General features: G+C 45.0%; 1 protein-coding gene across 2 annotated transcripts in view; it reads right to left on the reverse strand.

The window, feature by feature from the left end:
* Positions 1 to 5565: 5565 nt before the first annotated feature.
* The window catches only part of RNF128 (ring finger protein 128), a 651941-nt gene continuing 639083 nt past the window's right edge, over positions 5566 to 18423 (reverse strand). For both annotated transcript variants that reach the window (XM_085608031.1, XM_085608032.1), the window contains exon 7: positions 5566 to 7816. In XM_085608031.1, coding sequence (XP_085464157.1) covers positions 7695 to 7816 — 122 coding nt within the window. In that variant the 3' untranslated portion in view covers positions 5566 to 7694. The remainder of the gene's footprint in view (positions 7817 to 18423) is intronic.

The following is an 18423-nucleotide window of genomic DNA, read 5'->3' on the forward strand; positions in this document are numbered from 1 at the left end:
TACAGCATTCCGCTGCTTTTGGCTAGGCTCACGCTATTCAAATATGATATACCTATAGGCAGATTGTGGTCTGGAAAACGTTGGCACTAGCACTGTGTAGACAGCCCAGAAGCTACTTCTGACAGAACACTCTAGAGTAGTTACATTTACTTTGATGTTGAGCCACCAAAAGAAACAACTGAGGAAATGGTAGAAATTTACCAGCAGGAAGGAAAGGAATAACAGCAGGTGGCTGTGAAGTTACTCACCAAGTAGGTGAAACGAGGGTTTATTGTGCCAGGGCACAGCAGGGTGTCTCATAGACAACACCAGAAGTCCCTTATCTAAAAAAGACTAGCTAGATGAGGAGTTCCGACTCCTACAAGAGATGATCTGGTGGTGAGCACACACCCATACCCAATCCCCTCTTGTCATGCAGAGCCTCTAATAAAGCTAAAGCAAATCACTACCACAGGCATGAAATATTAATATCCTGAAACCTCAGCGGGTCAGTAGTGCCCAATACTGACACTTGAGAAATGCCAGCATTTCAGAAGATCTACGATGGTTACATTTAATGCCAAGGAATCTAGATGAGAAATGTTTGCATAGTCCACTGCTACCCTAAAGACATAGCATCAATCGATCCATTAATAAATGGACAAACTAATCTTAGCCTCTGATATTTCTGCTGCGATTCATCAAGAGTAGACTTCTGTCAAGAATTCCTGTCATACGAGGGGAGGAAAACGGTAACCAGCGAAAACGGACTACATCTCCCAGGATGCTTAGCGGTTGAGAGGTTATGTAAACAGGAGAGCTGTTACATAACTCAAGGAACACACGCCCTTATGTAAACAGGAGAGCTGTTACATAACTCAAGGGAAACACGCCCTTATGTAAACAGGAGAGCTGTTACATAACTCAAGGAAAACACGCCCTATAAAGGGAGGAACCGGGAGGTACAACGCTGTCGGATATTGTGTTCACACCGACGTACCTGCTTCGTGAAGAGCAGTGTTCCGGAGTGGTGCTCCAGTAAGGCAAGAACGGAGGTAGGTCGAGTCGTTACTCCCTGGGCCGTGTCTTGCCCCCATCGTCACCTGTGAAGGACCCGGAAGCTCTACCGGTCAACCATTGAGCTTCGCTTTTTGACTCGGCTGAGTCCAAGCGCAGTGGCGCTTTTGCTGGTTGGAGTCGTAACTCCCAGCCCGACCAGAGACACAGGGACTGCCAGCTGTAACGCACACCAGGAGGTGTTTGCCGCGTTACAGACTCGGAAGTCCACAGGATCGATCGAGCGGCTGCTCTCGGTTCAGTCTTCTCTGCTTGTGATTGGGGTATCGGTGACGCATCACCAGGAGGTGACTCCGCGTCCCGGTGCAGTCTGAGGAAGAGGTTGAGCGGCTGCTCCCTTCAGGTAGAGACCCCGGCTGGGTGTTTCCCTGACTCCTCGATTCTCCCCAACACTCTTCGTGCCCCTCACAGCCTACCGATTGGCATTGTCGGCCATTTCATTTCTGCCCTCTGTTGGCATACGCCGGGACCGGCGTATATGCAGAGGACGGTTAGGACCATCCGTGCTGTGGGCTGGTAACGTACTTAGCCTGGAGGATTCCAGTGACTATAACTTTTGTTTATTCTTTCTATTATATTTGCCTTCATTAAAACAACTAACCCTTCACAAGTGGTTGCGTTCTCATTGTCGTGTCTGTTAAACGATCCTGAGACGTTCAGGGCGTTACAAAATATCCGACCTTAATAACACTAACTGTCTCCCGGTCGATAACAGACATGGCAACACTTTATGATGTGCTGGCTGCTTTAGCGGCCATGCAAGTTGAAGTGGCTGCCTCTAGGCAAGAAACAGCCGATGTAAAAGCCAGACTGGATGCTATCCAATTGGACCCGCTCACGCCCAGCACCTCCCTCACGAATCAGACCCCTGCGGTAGTAGTGGAAATGCCGGTAGCCATCCCCTTGGCGACACCAGAGAGGTACAGTGGGGATCCTAACACAGTGCAGGTATTCCTCACACAAGTGGCGCTACATTTATCGTGCAAACCAAAGGCGTTCCCCACGAGTCAGGCTCGTGTGGCTTTCCTTATATCCTATTTGGCTGGAAACGCGGCACAATGGGCCGTACCTCTGGTGAGCAGGGACGACCCCCTCTTATGTGATTGGGGTGCTTTTCGCGAGGAATTCCTGAAGGTATTCGACAGAAGGGCTGACTCGTACACGGCGGACCGTGAAATGCTTGAGTTGAGACAGGGATCCAACGACCTGGTGCAGTATCTCAACGCGTTCCGAAGGCTGGTTGCGGAAACCAAGTGGCCTGTTGCTAAACAGACGGCGCTCTTCCATCAAGGGCTGTGCGATGAGCTCAAGGACGCCGTGGCTCATATTGACCCTCAACCCAAGACATGTGAGGGCCTTATCAACCTGGTATTACGGCTGGAACATAGGCTAAGTGAAAGAAAGGGGGATCATGGGAGAAAAGGAAGAACCCTTCCATCCTATGTGACGGTGGGAAGTCCTGAAACTTCCACCGCATCCAAGGGAGAACCCATGGACATCGGCGCAATACGAGCGAGCCTCACAGCCACGGAGAAAGAGTCACGCCGTAAACAAGGATTGTGCCTATATTGTGGCAAAAAAGGCCACTACGTACGTGAATGCCCTGCCAAACCGAAGACGTCACGTTATCGGGCCAACCGGTCGGTAACAGCCGTGGTGGATTACTTGACGAAAATGGGGCACTTCATCCCCTGCAAGAGAGTCCCTACGGCCGGGGAATTGGCGTCACTACTCCTAAAGAATGTGGTACGACTGCATGGATTACCTGGGGTGATCGTGTCGGACCGGGGGTCGCAGTTTACTGCGCAATTCTGGAAGACTTGGTGCACTGCGCTGCATGTTAAGACCGCCCTGTCCACCAGCTACCACCCTCAAACGGACGGCCAAACCGAGCGCCTGAACCAAACGCTCAAACAGTATCTGCGATGTTTTGTGGACCAGGGCAGGGAAGAATGGGTCGACTTGCTATGGGTTGCAGAGATAGCCTATAACAACGCCACTCACAGCTCCACACAGTCATCTCCGTTCTATAGCAACTATGGCCAACATCCCAGGTTCTTGCCATTTCTACATCCGTTCAGAGAGGACAGGATTCCCGCCACAGCGGACAGGGTGGCACACATAAAAGACACATTGATGCGCTCAAGGGCTGTCCTAATAGAGGCCAAGAGAAGATACAAGGCTGCGGCAGATAGGAAGAGAAGGCCCGGGCCACTGTACCGCACTGGAGACTACGTCTGGATATCCACAAGAAACATGAGGTTTCGAAAGAACAGTGTGTTCCATCCCAAGTACATGGGCCCCTATCGAATTACCAAGTGTATGGGTCCCGTGAACGTGAAGGTGTGCTTGCCCCAGTCATTGCGGATACACCCTGTCTTTCATGTATCATTGCTCAAACCAGCACCCTCCAAGCCGTCTGGGACACCTCGGCCGGTATGCGTGGAGTCGGAGGTGGAGTATGAAGTGTCGGGCATACGGGCGTCCAAATGGCGCAGGGGGAAGCTGTGGTACCTGGTTGCGTGGAAAGGCTATGGCCCGGAGGAGCATTCATGGGAACCGGCTGAAGGGGTTCATGCTCCGCGCTTGGTCTCCTTGTTCCATCGGCGTTTTCCTGCCAGCGCTGGACCCGTGGGGAGCCGCTGAGAGGGAGGATGTACTGTCAAGAATTCCTGTCATACGAGGGGAGGGAAACGGTAACCAGCGAAAACGGACTACATCTCCCAGGATGCTTAGCGGTTGAGAGGTTATGTAAACAGGAGAGCTGTTACATAACTCAAGGAACACACGCCCTTATGTAAACAGGAGAGCTGTTACATAACTCAAGGGAAACACGCCCTTATGTAAACAGGAGAGCTGTTACATAACTCAAGGAAAACACGCCCTATAAAGGGAGGAACCGGGAGGTACAACGCTGTCGGATATTGTGTTCACACCGACGTACCTGCTTCGTGAAGAGCAGTGTTCCGGAGTGGTGCTCCAGTAAGGCAAGAACGGAGGTAGGTCGAGTCGTTACTCCCTGGGCCGTGTCTTGCCCCATCGTCACCTGTGAAGGACCCGGAAGCTCTACCGGTCAACCATTGAGCTTCGCTTTTTGACTCGGCTGAGTCCAAGCGCAGTGGCGCTTTTGCTGGTTGGAGTCGTAACTCCCAGCCCGACCAGAGACACAGGGACTGCCAGCTGTAACGCACACCAGGAGGTGTTTGCCGCGTTACAGACTCGGAAGTCCACAGGATCGATCGAGCGGCTGCTCTCGGTTCAGTCTTCTTGCTTGTGATTGGGGTATCGGTGACGCATCACCAGGAGGTGACTCCGCGTCCCGGTGCAGTCTGAGGAAGAGGTTGAGCGGCTGCTCCCTTCAGGTAGAGACCCCGGCTGGGTGTTTCCCTGACTCCTCGATTCTCCCCAACACTCTTCGTGCCCCTCACAGCCTACCGATTGGCATTGTCGGCCATTTCATTTCTGCCCTCTGTTGGCATACGCCGGGACCGGCGTATATGCAGAGGACGGTTAGGACCATCCGTGCTGTGGGCTGGTAACGTACTTAGCCTGGAGGATTCCAGTGACTATAACTTTTGTTTATTCTTTCTATTATATTTGCCTTCATTAAAACAACTAACCCTTCACTAGTGGTTGCGTCCTCATTGTCGTGTCTGTTAAACGATCCTGAGACGTTCAGGGCGTTACAACTTCACATTCTGTTGCAGCCATCGCTACAGTAAAAGAAACAGCATCTCAAGTAGGTCATGGGTAGTGACAGTCAAATCTGCTGCATAGATCTTTCTTCAGACACTGCAGATGTGAGTACTCCACCAATTTTATGATCCCCAAAAGATTTGACATTCCACAAATTTTCAGCTGATTTTATACACTATGGAAACTATTAACATTACTTCTATATTTGCCTGAAATTTGAGGAGGAGAAAATAAGAAATGTCATAAAGAAGCAGGAGTAATTGGAGCCAGAAGTATCATCCCTATTCTCTAATTTACCCAGTAAATATCTATACCCTATACCTGCAAGCACCTGCACTCACTTAGGAATAAAATCAAGCAAAGTGGGCCAGGGTCAAGAGTGGTAGGGTGAAGATAAGGCATCAGGACACAGCAAGAATGCGGTTAGATGTGTATGAGGAAAAACGTGTGGAGAAATTCATATTAGGACTGACGTTGTTTAAGAAAAATGTCCACCACATATTTCAATTCGCTTGTTTTCCAAGCATTCATACAAAAAATACATTTTATTAATAAAAACATTGGGCGAGAGCCGTTCAAAATAACTTTGCTATGATTTTGATATTATTGAATCCTTTTATCACCATAATTTCTGGAGATTATACCTCCTTTTCAAGCGATATGAGAATAGGGACACAAATTTTCACCTATTTTTCTGTGAATATGGACTACCTCCAGTCATTGGTGGACTTTGCAGCTATAAGCTGATTTGGAGATTAGATGGTATCGCTGTTCTAAAAAGTTTCAAATCGTTTTCAGAACGAAGACACAAACTCACGTTTTTATATTATTTTATTTACATTTGATATTTATACTCTTAATACAAATCAAATTATATTTACAGCATTTCGATCACACTGTTCACCAGGAAATAGGAAAATAGGACTTATTCAAATTCTTCAGTAGAGTTTTCTTCAATACCCTAAAATACAGTACATTAATGCTAGGAATTTCCTAAATGAGATCCAAAATATTTTGCTCACATTTTAATAAGAAGATCATAAAATGAAAAGATATATTATCATAGAATAAAAATAAAGTGCAGTCTTTAAAATGGTCTTTAACATGTAACGTGAGGTTCTGAGTATTATATTAAGGCAATCGCATTTGTTTTGTTTAAAAAGTCAGTTAGAAAATCTCATGTCTTGAAAGCAATGCAACAATAAGACATTGGTTGGGGTATAGCAAGTCACATGTATATATTAAAAAATTAATGCATTTAGACTATAATCTCTTGGATGTACTTTACACAAACATCCTTTGCATAATACCCCTCTCTTCCCAAAATACCATTCCTATAGGGGCAATACTCTTGGAATAGCTTTTAATAAGCATATTTTACTGTTTTTATGTACTGCAATCAGATTTCATAATCTCCATTTACCTACATGTTGATAAAACTCTTGGTCCGAAATGCTAGCCTAGGTCAATAAAGGATTTCACATTGCACATATAATTGAATATAACCACCACACTGTTTTGTGGTTCAAACGCCTTTGAGGGTGAATACTGTCCCAAATTAAGGCATTATCAAGCTACAATCTGAAAGGTTATGACATTGTTCAAGCCTCTTCAAGATAAATTAATCTTTCTCAATGACCTTGCGAGTTGTTGAGTCATCATTACATTGATGATACTTTCATATTACTACCCATCTCTGCAACAAAACGATTAGGAGGACTGAGCAGAATGATGTACTGGGTGTGTATACAAGATTATCAATCCTCAACTGAGTCTTTATCATTCTAAGTTTCTATAATTTTCAGCATTGTATTAAGTGTAGAGTTTCTATCTACCATTAATTACAATGGTGCCTACTATTGATCTGGCTTATTTCAAGAGAAAGAACAAACAGTTTCATTTGACTGCCTATCTGTTTTTTCAGCATGTATATAAATATTTATTACATTAGCAATTCATTTGATGTGTTGATGTGGCTTTTATTCTTTAAAAATACATCTAAGGTTGGTCAGCTAAATCAACAGCTAAAACATGAAAATGTAATTTTGATTAAAAAAATGCTACCTATTAAGGCATCCTTCAATAGAGTTCAAAATTGCAATATTTCAGCTGTGAATCTGCTGATCCACATGGGTATACTGTGCTTATCAGATACAATAATACCCAAGATATGATTAACCAAATGTGAGACACCAAAGTGATCGATTTGAGCAATACAAATTCACATTTTCTAATTTAACATTCATTTGAGCTTTATAGCTTTTTCAGCATGAGGTTTGCATTTAAGCGATAGTAGTTGGTGAACCATAACTTAAATGATCAGAGCAAAAGTTTCACAATGCAAAACGTGTTTTTCTGTCACACGTTTGGGTGGCAATAGAGAATGTGCATTATCAGCAGCATGCTGATCCAATACTTCTATATAGTTCCTTTTAATCAACTATTGATTCTCTGCCCACCCTCATGATTTTCTATCATCGACTCAATGTTCCCCTGTATTGATATCCATACTAGAATTTGCTAACAGTTAAAAAGTCCCTGGATATGCATGGGTCCAGCATGCTACAAGCAACACTATCTTTATTCTATTAAGTTATTCAGGAGCATTGCTACTACAATATAGACTGTGTAGAGATCAGTCACAACAGGAGATGCATGCATGCGTCTCTACATAGTTCACATATTGGTAGCAGCAACAGTGAATGGAAAACTATGAAATTCCTTTAAGTATTGCATACAATGAACTGCCACATACCTTGTGATCTGTCAATCACTGCTTACATAATTTAAAAGAATATGGGATAACTGATTAAACACAGTCATAGAAGAATTATTCAAATATTTCAGCTGTTCAACGGAATGGTTTTAAAAAAAAGTAAATAAAAAGTTTGACCGGTTCACAGTTCTCATAAGGTGCAAACTTTGAATCACTTGTCAAAAGCTTATGACTTGATTTCACGCCTCTGGGATTCCTCGTCCTCAAAACTTGGGTTATCCATGTGAGGAAGCACATCTACTCCCAAAGTGTTGGGTTCATGCTTTACAAGTTGCTCATTGTCATCGCCTGGGAGGAAGGAAAAAAATGAAGGATAAGCATAAACACACAGTAGGAGGCATCAGTAAAACACAGTATAATGCATTTATTGAGCTGTACCTAAAAGGTAGGTCAGAATGCCCTTCAGGGCTTGGACATACGCCAAATGTTAATTTATACCCAACAAGCCTCTGATAAGAGGAGACTTGAATATACACGTACATAAACCTAACATGCAAATTGGGATGTAAGCTTTTTTTGACAAGGTAACAATTGAAGCTTTTAAGTTATTCAAAACAGTGGTTCTTAACCTGTGTTCCCGCGAATGTTTGCAAAAATAGATAACATCTAAATTAATAAATTAAAAATTGAATAAGCATATACAAATAAGGAAGCTGAATAGAAAATGGAAAAAACAGTTCTATACTTGATTGTGAATCACACAAAGAATTTTAATATTTGAGCATTTGTTTGGTGTATACTTGTTTTTGTATTTTTGTGTGTTTTGAGGTCCAATCCTCAGAAATTGACGAGGCTGCAGGTTGAAGTTCTAAACTGTTCCCTGAAAGTTCCCCGAAACAGCCAATTAAATCTCCCCAGTATTCCAGGCAAGGTGGCCGGACCTTTATGGTTAGCACAGCCAAGTTCTGGAATTCACTTCCTCTTTCACTGAGAACCATGACCGACTTGTTACAGTTTAGGAGGGTGCTTAAGACCTGGCTCTTCCCCAAGTAATTGGTAGAGTCTTGGCTGGCTATCATTTCAAGGTGCTCCATCACTGTTTTTTTAGGGTTCTTTTCAATCTTTGTGTCTCTCTTATCTCTGTAATTGGCTAGCGCCAGGATACTGTTTGGGTGGCAGAGCACTTTATACATTTTATAAATAACTTTTCTTATTGTGGTCTCATCCCCGTGCTAAATGGGTGAACTCACCATTTTCTGCTTGGCATCTGGGAGAGTTATCAGGAACTCCAGGGTATATTTTTGCTAGTGTAGCTGTGGAGAGATGTGTGGTGAAGGCAATTCATTTGTGTGAACTTAAGTCTGTTATTTCTAGAAACCTCGCATGTCTTTCCCCAAAGTGAGTGTCATTTCTCTTTTCAGCATTCTATAGATCAGGAACTGCACAGATTGTGTATTTCTTCAAAGTGAGTCGACTGTATGAAACGTGTCATTTACATACAGGTCACCTATCTTCATTACCCCAGCATCCAGCCAGGATATCTTATCTGGCATTTGAACCAGTATAGAGAATCTAGAGAGGCACCATAAGGAAATTTCAACAGAATATAGAGACATTTTCTCTTAATGGCTCAGAAACCAGTACCAACAGAGCCAAACAAGCCATATGGTTCTAGATATTTAACCCATGTTTCCCTTGCTGCTCAAAATCAACTCATGTTTATTTTTGTGTCATCCTCACTGACCTTCATGTCAGCACACACAAGATCATGCCTTCCATTTATTTGGAGCTGCATTGCAGCTGTGCTGCTAGGAAATATACTTCATAATGCGGAGCTCCCAAATGCCCTCTTCGCAGGGTCTCCATAACTTGGTTAAAGCCAATCACTTCCTTGTGTCCCCCGATATCAGGCTGGAGGACAGAATTTAGTTCTCTGAAAAAAAATCTTTTTAATTAGGTTTGATAAGGTGACAAAGTAGTACAGCAACTGGAGAAGGATAATCATTTTGACAATGGAGACCCTACCTATTGAGGACAAACTTTGGCTGCACCAGAAGGGAACAGACTAACTCCGGTTATTGGCATGCAGAGACCACCTCCATGAAGCCAGTCATTATGATGGTAAATGTGTATACCCTGAAACTTTAATATTTCTATTTCCCACCTAAGAGGGTTGTTTGGCAGCCTCAGGTGATCTGTACCTTCCATGGGAGTCAGGGGATACAGACATGGTTTATCCAGAGACTAGATATTTCCCCTAACGCCTGATAAGATCTTCATGAAATTGGGCAGAGTAGCTGTTGAGTCGCAAAGATATAAGAGGTTATTGTCTGCATACATCAAGACTATGTGTGTCCTCCGCAAGAGTCCGATTACCTAGTCATCTCACTGACGGCGCAATTTACTTGCCAAAGATTGTATTGTGATCGCGGACAGCAAAGGAGAAAAGGGACATCCCTATTGGGTCACTGTGTAGGAAATTGTTTCATAAACAGTGCAGCCTCGCCGGACTCTGGTCACTTCCTTGATGTACAGAAACTGATCAGTTTGGTTATGGTGTTTCTGAATCCCATTTGTTTTAACACCTTGACCAAGTAAGTCCAAAGGAGCATATCAAATGCCTTTTTGATATCAGGTGAGGCAACTGCATGTAGTTGATCCACCTCTTAGACCATGTCCATGACATGGAACAACCACACAGAGGTAATAAGCAACCCTGTAATACAATACAATGCAATAAAACTTCCTCAGATTAGTATGAATGTTTTGGCTAGGTATATCAGGTCCCTAATCAGAGGAAGGAGCCTACTGGGAATTATTTTGCCCAAGATTTTATATTCAGTATGGACAATGGTTGGTACAACTAATCATCTAGCTGGTCCCTTACCTGTTTTAGTACGACCACAATGATGGCTTCTCTGGTGGAAGAGGGGAGAGTTCCAGTGTCATACGCCTATTTTTTTGTCAAACCATTTTTATTGCAGGACCAAATATATCGTAGAACATTCAGGACAAATGTCATTAATGCAGGTTTCCCATCCCCCGTGACCATTGATCCGTGCAGTATACACAGCCGTACTGCCCACATCCCGGAGGCCGGGCGGCACACGTAATCATATGTTACATCGGTATAGTTCTCACCAGTACGGACGTCTAGTGGGGAAATACGCCGCCCGCTTTTGACGTTAACCCCCTTCTCCCCCAAAGTCCCATGAATCGCACATTCTACTTCCCTGTATTGTGATCCTGCAATCCCTCCCCCCTCCCCCCCAGTGCTCCCCCCCATAGCGCCTAGCCAGGAAGAGTTAGTATGTGTGGTGGTTAGCAGGAAAGATCCAGTAATCCCTAAGCGTGTGTGATTGGCAGGGGAGCCGGCATCACGACTACATCAGCTGCGTCATCAGAGTCCTCATAGTCGTCCCCCCTGGTTAGGCCGTCTCGCAAGGCCTGCACTAACATCTCCCATTCCATTGCCGCTGCCTGAGCCCGCTCATCGGGTTGACGGTGAGCTAGCTGGTATCTGAGTGTGCTCTCGCTAGCCGCCCATTTTAGGAATTCGTTCAGCCATCTCCGGTGTGTTGGACCCGCCTTCGACTTCCACCCCTTGGTCACCTCCCTCTTTGCCAGTATGAGGCCCAGGTCTATAAATTTGCTGGATATTTTATTCTTGGGCGTGTGCGGGAACCAGTGCGTCGTACTGTAAATCCCTGTTTGCTACCTCATTCAACGTGCTGTCAATCTCCCTCCAATACTCCTGCAAGTGTGGGCAAGCCCTCAACATGTGGACCAGGTGCGCTCCTATCCTGTTACATCTAGGGCAAGCGGCTTCCTCAGCTCCAAAGTATTTACTTATTTTGTCTGGGGTAAGGTATGCTCTGTGGAGCACGTAGAAATGAATCAATTGAAATCGTGCATTTCTCGTGCTTTTTCTGGCTCTACGCACTAATTGCGTCCACGTGGTGTCCGGGATTTCCACCTGCAGGTCCAACTCCCACTTGTTTTTTAAAGCAGTCAGGGGCTGAAGGGTTTCATTTAGCATCCGTGAATAAAGACACGTCACTGCCTTATAGGTGCCAGCCGACATCATTGCGTATTGGCACGCCTGCGTTGTAGCGGGCTCGACTAAACCCTCCCCCCAATGTGCCTGTATGGCTCACTACCGCCGTGTGCAGTAGGTAATCCCCCCTTGGGAGGTCGTAGCGATCCTGCAAAGTCTGGAACGAGGACAGCACGCTGTCATCATACCGGTCCCCCACCATCTGCAGACCCGCTTCCTCCCACAGCTGCAGCCTCGACCAATCACCCCCATGAGGGAGCGCTGTCACCATGCCCAAGGGGATTTCGGGTGCATATGGGTGTCTGACTCCTGCTCGCCTCTGCGAGCTGTTCCAGCACAGGCGGAACGTGCGCTCCTCCTGGGTCAGATCCCCGAGTGCCAATCTCTGTTGGAGGGTGATGTAAGCCAACACATGACGAGGAGTGCCAATGTCCCTCTCCCGCTCCGGACCGCGGTATACCCTCGCTACCTCCTACGTGAAGGACTGCAGTTGTGCTGCTAAATAATAGAGCTCGAAGTTCGGGACTGCCAGGCCCCCTTCGTCTTTTGGACGGGTCAGCGTTGATAGCGCTATTCTGCGTCTGCCCGAGCCCCACAGGAAGGAGGTTATCAGCGATTTGAGTTGCTTAAAAATCGTTCCGGGCACCCAAACTGGGAGTGTCCTGAAGTAATACAACAATCGGGGCAAGGCGATCATCTTCAAAAGAGATATGCGGCCCGTTACTGACAATGGCAGGGTGGCCCAGAAAGACATACTACTTCGTAAGGCACGGATGCTACGGCCTATGTTGCCCTCCAACAAGCTCGCGGCGTCATGGTACACATGCACCCCCAGGTAGTCCAGGCATCTAGGCTCCCATCTAATCAACTGGTGGGTGGGGGGCTGCTCCTCCTCTCGCCGTAGGGGGAACAGACAGGTCTTATTCCAATTAACCCTGAGGCCAGATACCCTGCCGAAGCGCTCCAGGAGTCTTTCCGCGCCCTCTACCGCGCTGTCGGAGTTCTCCAGAAAAAGGAGGTCGTCCGCGTACAGCGAGATAAAGTGGCGGTTCCCTCTGAAATCCAGGCCGCCGTAGTGGTTGCCCATTCTAGCCATGGCCGCCAGAGGCTCCACCGCCAATGCAGTGTCATAAGCCTATGTACACATATTTAAGAGTTTGGGGGCCAACATAGTCTTATATTTGCTGTAAAAGACTGGAAGCAGCCCATCAGACCATGGGGATTTCCCACTAGCAAACTGATCTATTGCAACTTTAATCTCTGCCAGCATCAGGGACTCATCCAGTTTTCATGTTTGTTCCTGTTTCAAGCATGTCAGAGGTTTATCAGTCAAGTATTCTGGAGTATGTTTAGTAGAGGTGTTCTATAAATACCTAGAGTAGTTAACAAAGGTGTTATTAATGCTCCCTGTGAGTTCACTGTGCCACCTACCTGTGAGCGAATAGCGCAAATGGGAACCCTATCTGACTATGCATTCAGCAGCTAGGCCAAAAACCTTCCTGTTTCTTCACAGTCAGTGTACTGCGAGCAGTGTATTGTCTACGGTCTACCACTCAGAGGTTTCTTTTGGTGGTCAATCAGTCACATATGCATGGTTGATCTACCCTGTTTTCAAAAAGTTGGATAGTATCCTTGGTTTCCTTAATCTGCCTATTATATGTTAATTTCATACTGAAAGTGTCTTTAAGTGCGGTACCCCTAATCACGACTTTGAAAGCATCCCATTCACGTTTCGGAGCTTCTGCTGTACCTATGTTTTTTCTACACTAGTGCTCTATGTGTAACCCAGTGATCACCCTGTATGTGGCTTCTGCCAGGACTTCCATGGTTGACCTCCATGTTGGTATCACTGATGGTATGCAGCCCAATCTATGGATAGTCGCAAAGGGTTATGGCCTGATTCAGTATGACATAGATAACTTGTATTGTGAACTTTTGTTGCAGTTTTTGAAATCTCTAAAAAACGTGGCCAGTCTCATGTGTATGTCATGGACTAAAGAGTAGAACAAGATCCCCATCTCACTGGGATACATCACACTCCACAGTACACATTTATGCGCCGTAGTTCTACATTGTGTGCCAATCAGTGGAGGGATTGATCTGTCTCTCAGAATTTAGTAGGGAGTTGTAATCACACCCTTATACTTTGAGTGTCACAGAGTCTCAAGAGGGTGGGGATAATGAGTTATAGAATTGAATTTGGTTCACATTTGGGGCATAAGAACTACCAATAATCAAGGGTCTCCCTTTCAGTTCCCCTTACAGTATAATGTAGCGACCTTCCTTGTTTATGTGTGCTTTCCTAATCCTGAGTTGGATGCCTGGGGTTATACAGATTAATGTAGCTCACGATTACACTGATTTAGTGCCAATGAGTTGCCCATGCCACATTTTATGCAGCTTGCCCATTTCCGTCTTCGTGAGATGTATTTCTTGCACACAGGCAAACTGGACACTCCTTCACTTCAAGCGTGTGTGCATCCTCTGCCTCTTGGCTGGAGTGCCTAACTGAGCTCTGGTCACTGGAACTCACGTAGAGAGGTGGGGACCCTGGAATCTTTAATACCAGAGTAGTACCCACAGTCAGAGGATGAAACTCAAAATAACAGAGCAAATAGGTGGGTTGACAAATATCACTACCTCACATGAATGGGGAGACAGATGCTGATTCCCATCACTTCATCCATCCAACACAGCATCAAAAATGCAAATCTGAATTAAAAAAATGGTTTCTATAAATTTTCTGGGCACACATTCCTTAACTTAGATGTCAGCAGATACTTCTCTATTGGTGTTGCCAATGATATGTATACATGAAAACTAGAAAAGGTTTTCTTCCTAATGCACACTATACATTTTTCGTTGTTCACAATTTAATTTTAGTGAAATCGAATTTACTGTAGGAACAGTTGGATAACATGATTCAGAATCTATACAATGTGCCAGCTACTCTGCTGTACCACCTGCCAAAGGAGGTAAAAAAGGTATTACACTCCGTGTTCTGTGGTAACCTCAGCATGCTTCAGAGTGCTAATAGCTATTGCAAGCAAAGTATTACTGAATACAAATACAACTACGTGGCAGTGTATCTAGTTTTATAAGCAGATCATTTAACACATGTAATCAAATATTACCTTCTAACCACTAACAGTAACACAAACATTGCATGTTAACTATTGTCTTTTTGATCCTTACCAAATAGCTTACAAGATTCAAAATACAAATTACACTTCCACCTCTAGTTCAGCATTAATACACTTACCAATCAGACTTGGTTAATCTAGTACCAATGCCTGGATAGGATTCCATGCTTTAAGCTGGATAGAAACATTTCCATTTATTTCTTAACTGTGGTGCAGTTGTTTCTAGTCTCGGCAGCAGCTGAATAGCATTCTAAAGGTACGCATCACCTGTAGCTAGCAAAATATACTGCCACCACGAGGATTACCTACACTCAAACAACCATCTTGCAAGTGTTGACTACGACAACTCTTGGCATGCGTGCTTGCAGGCCTACTCCATTGTACGGCTTCAGTGAGTTCACAGCATGAATGTTGTGGCCATATGTCAACTGACAATGAGAATGCATTTTCCTAGCGGTAGTATGACAACACTTGTTACCGGTGGTAAACCAAGCAGTCAAACAGATCTATTGTCAACAATATATAGAGACTGGGCTTTAGGTCTGCATCATTTTAACCACCGGCTTTTTCCTCTTCCAGCCATTGGTGTGAAACGGTCAGGGACCTCTTGACTCAGCCTAGTTAAGTAATCATCTCTTAAAATAATACCATTGGCTGTTTGGGTGTATCCTTCCGCCTCCACTGGAGAGCTCCCACTGAACTGCATAAGGGGTTACTTTACAACTCTGGCTGCTTCTGCCTTTCCATATCTTGTTCTAATGTGTGAAGGCTGAATGCATGCAGCAGTACATTAAACCCAGACCTAATTATTTTGCCAGTACTTTTTCTTTACAACTTTAGGAGTGATCATATAGACGTTTTGTTTTCAGTAAAATCGGTCTTTCAAGTGGTTATATTTAAATCCATCCGGATGTTGCATATTCTGCACACCCTAAAGCAAACCTTTATAGCAGTGGCGGCTCCTCCGTTAAGGCAGAGGGGCGTCGCCCCACTGCTATTTTAGCAGTGGGAAAAAGAAAAAGAAACTGATAACAGGACGTTATTATAATTTTATTTTTCTATGCATGAGTCAGGGCGGAGCTGGGCTCTGACGCCAGAGCAGGGGAGGAGTGGTTTGTCCTCCTCTAAACCTTCATGTGCACTTGCATGTTCTCCATTGGGTTGTGTTGCAACAGCAGCGTTGTGATAGGCTGGGAGAGTCCAAAACCCTGGGTCCGTCCGGTGCTTCCAGCAGACCTTACTTCCATAACGAAGGAGAGACGTGTGGCGTCGCAGTGGAAAAAGTTTTTTTTTTTTTTTTTTAAATCCATCCCCCTTCCCCCCACCTCCCCCACCTCCCCCGTTCTGAGGCAGCCACCACTGCTTTGTACTGCATATGTGGTGCCTAGGTGCAAAAGGTTAATGAAATACTTCAACACTTATAAAAGAACTAAGTCTATGTATATCAAGGTGGAGTACACCACAAGACTCTCTGTACACTTACTTGAAGATATTACGATTTTTAAACAGGATCTTGCTAAAATTAAGAAATCTCGCCTCTTTAACGGAGTGCTGTCAACCTCCACTTCTGTCAAATAGGTGTCTGGGGACTTCCATCGTCAGCTCCGCAGGGCAGGGTAGGAGTGGCTTGCCCAGTCCTGAGTGCGCAGAGACTGTTTGGTCGGCCCTCTCAAACCAGTAATGCTCACTCTGCCCTTCTCCATGTAGGCGCCATTGCAGGCTGCATGGAGAACATGCCCACCCCACTAGCCCCTGGCTCGGCCCGTCCCGACTAATCTCATTTGAGGGAAGGGAGTCAGGCTGCATGCTTCCTGTTCCTGCCGGAGAGCAGGAGCAGAGAATATGCAGGAACCGGCCTGCATAAAGGTCATTTTAATCTTTTTTTTTTCTTTCCCCGCGACACCCCCTGCGAACCCTTCCCAGTGGCGCTCGCCGTGACACGCCTGCGAATACCCCCCCCGCGACCCCTTCCCACCCGTGACCATGCCAGCCGCTACCAATTACTTTGAGCTCACAACTTTCCTTTCCAAATACCTTTATAAGATGCTACCTCGGAATAGTCTCTACCTCACTGTCTGCATAAAAGCCATCAATCCTCAAAGGCACAGAGATTTTGAGTGGTTATTCATAAAATAAGAGGATTGAATGTTGAACAGTATCCTTTGTCATTTCTTAAACAATTAGCTAGACGTTGCTGCATAAGGTGTGCACCAGTAAAACTGAACCGATAAGATCTTTTGAATTTTGGCACCTTATTTTCTTACAAGCTCAACACTCCTTGGGGTAGATTTTTTATCACAATGCAGCCTTTTGCTCCAAGGTCGTCATTCCTATGCTGGTTATTAAACTCATTTAAAGGACTGTGGGCCCGATTAACAAAGGTAAATTCAGACAGACCCTTAGGTGTATGGCTGAATGTACCCTTTTTATGACTACCAGGAATTCACAAAGGGATCCCACAGGCATAATTGGCTTTAAGATGACTCACATCTGTGCCACGGGGCGAAGAAGTCCGCACTTGGACGCAATTCTCAAGGGGTGAAAAAAAGAGCATCCTTCAGTGCTGCTTGCCTTGGAAGTCTGGGAGCACCAACACATCTATATTTATGAGCATTCCCCAAACTCTTCTCTTCCCACCATGGGCTGGAGCAACTCCCCTTTCAGGGATGGAAAGAGCGGCTCATGCCCAGATTTTCTGGGGGTGTAGTGGAAGGGTTTTCTCCAAGGGGAAAAAGGTTTTCATTGGAGAGAAAATAGTGCATTGGCTTAGGAACCTACATTGGCACGTGCAGAGTTTGCCGCTATGGAGAACACTTCATAGCATGAACAGGTTTCTCAAACAGCCATGACATTTCAGGCGAACAACTGGAAACATGCTCCTGGAACAGTTTCCAGGTGTTCCTCTGGAAAGGTTTGTGAACATAATCAAATGGAGAAGTGTGCTTAGGAGAAGGAGTAAATTTCCACCGTTAACTTATCAGGATTTTTTCCTTCACTTGGGCCCTAAATGTTTTTGCATCAGGATGGCAAACGAATAGTATTTTGCTCATAGTGTCATCACTTGTGCCCACACCTCATTTTGTATACCAAACTCATTCCTAGCCCCCATCCTTTGTTCTTCGAGTGATCTTTGTTTATAATTGCATCGTAGTGTAAAGTAACTAAATACTATGGATGCTAATTTGTTGTGCCATTTCTGTTATTTGATTTTCAAAAATTCCATCCATTATCCTGCCTCTAATAAAAGAATAAAAGAGCAAAAAAGCTTAAAATATTTCCTGAGTTTCCAGAATGAAGCCTATCCATTCTCGGCGGTCTACGGGACAAATTGAATGCCTTCACATTTGATGTGAAATACACCTCTGCATCAGTCCTGCAACAGCAAAGAATGATTCCGCCAGACTGAAGATCGTTGTGTAGGTTGGTTTATGTATCTTTATAATAAAAACTGGCCAGACAGACATTTCTTCTGTAATTGAAGCAATATAGTGTTTCATACAATGATGGATATATAAACAAGATGACGCTTGTTTCACCCTAATGCTAATACACTTGTGGCTTTTTCAAGGGTCAGGGTTGGAACTGGGGATAGGAATACGATTTACTAAGTATGCTGGAAGGAGGTATGAAGGGCGAGTAATCTGTGATTTATCCGGGTCCCATGCGGTCTGTTTCCTCCATAGAGTGCCTGTCTGTTTTGAGTGGCCAATTCCAACCCCTGAGGCGAAACGTGTCAACTGATTTAGGCCAACTCA

This window comes from Triturus cristatus, chromosome 5_2 (genome assembly GCF_964204655.1).
Source record: "Triturus cristatus chromosome 5_2, aTriCri1.1, whole genome shotgun sequence".
NCBI classification, from domain to species: domain Eukaryota; kingdom Metazoa; phylum Chordata; class Amphibia; order Caudata; family Salamandridae; genus Triturus; species Triturus cristatus.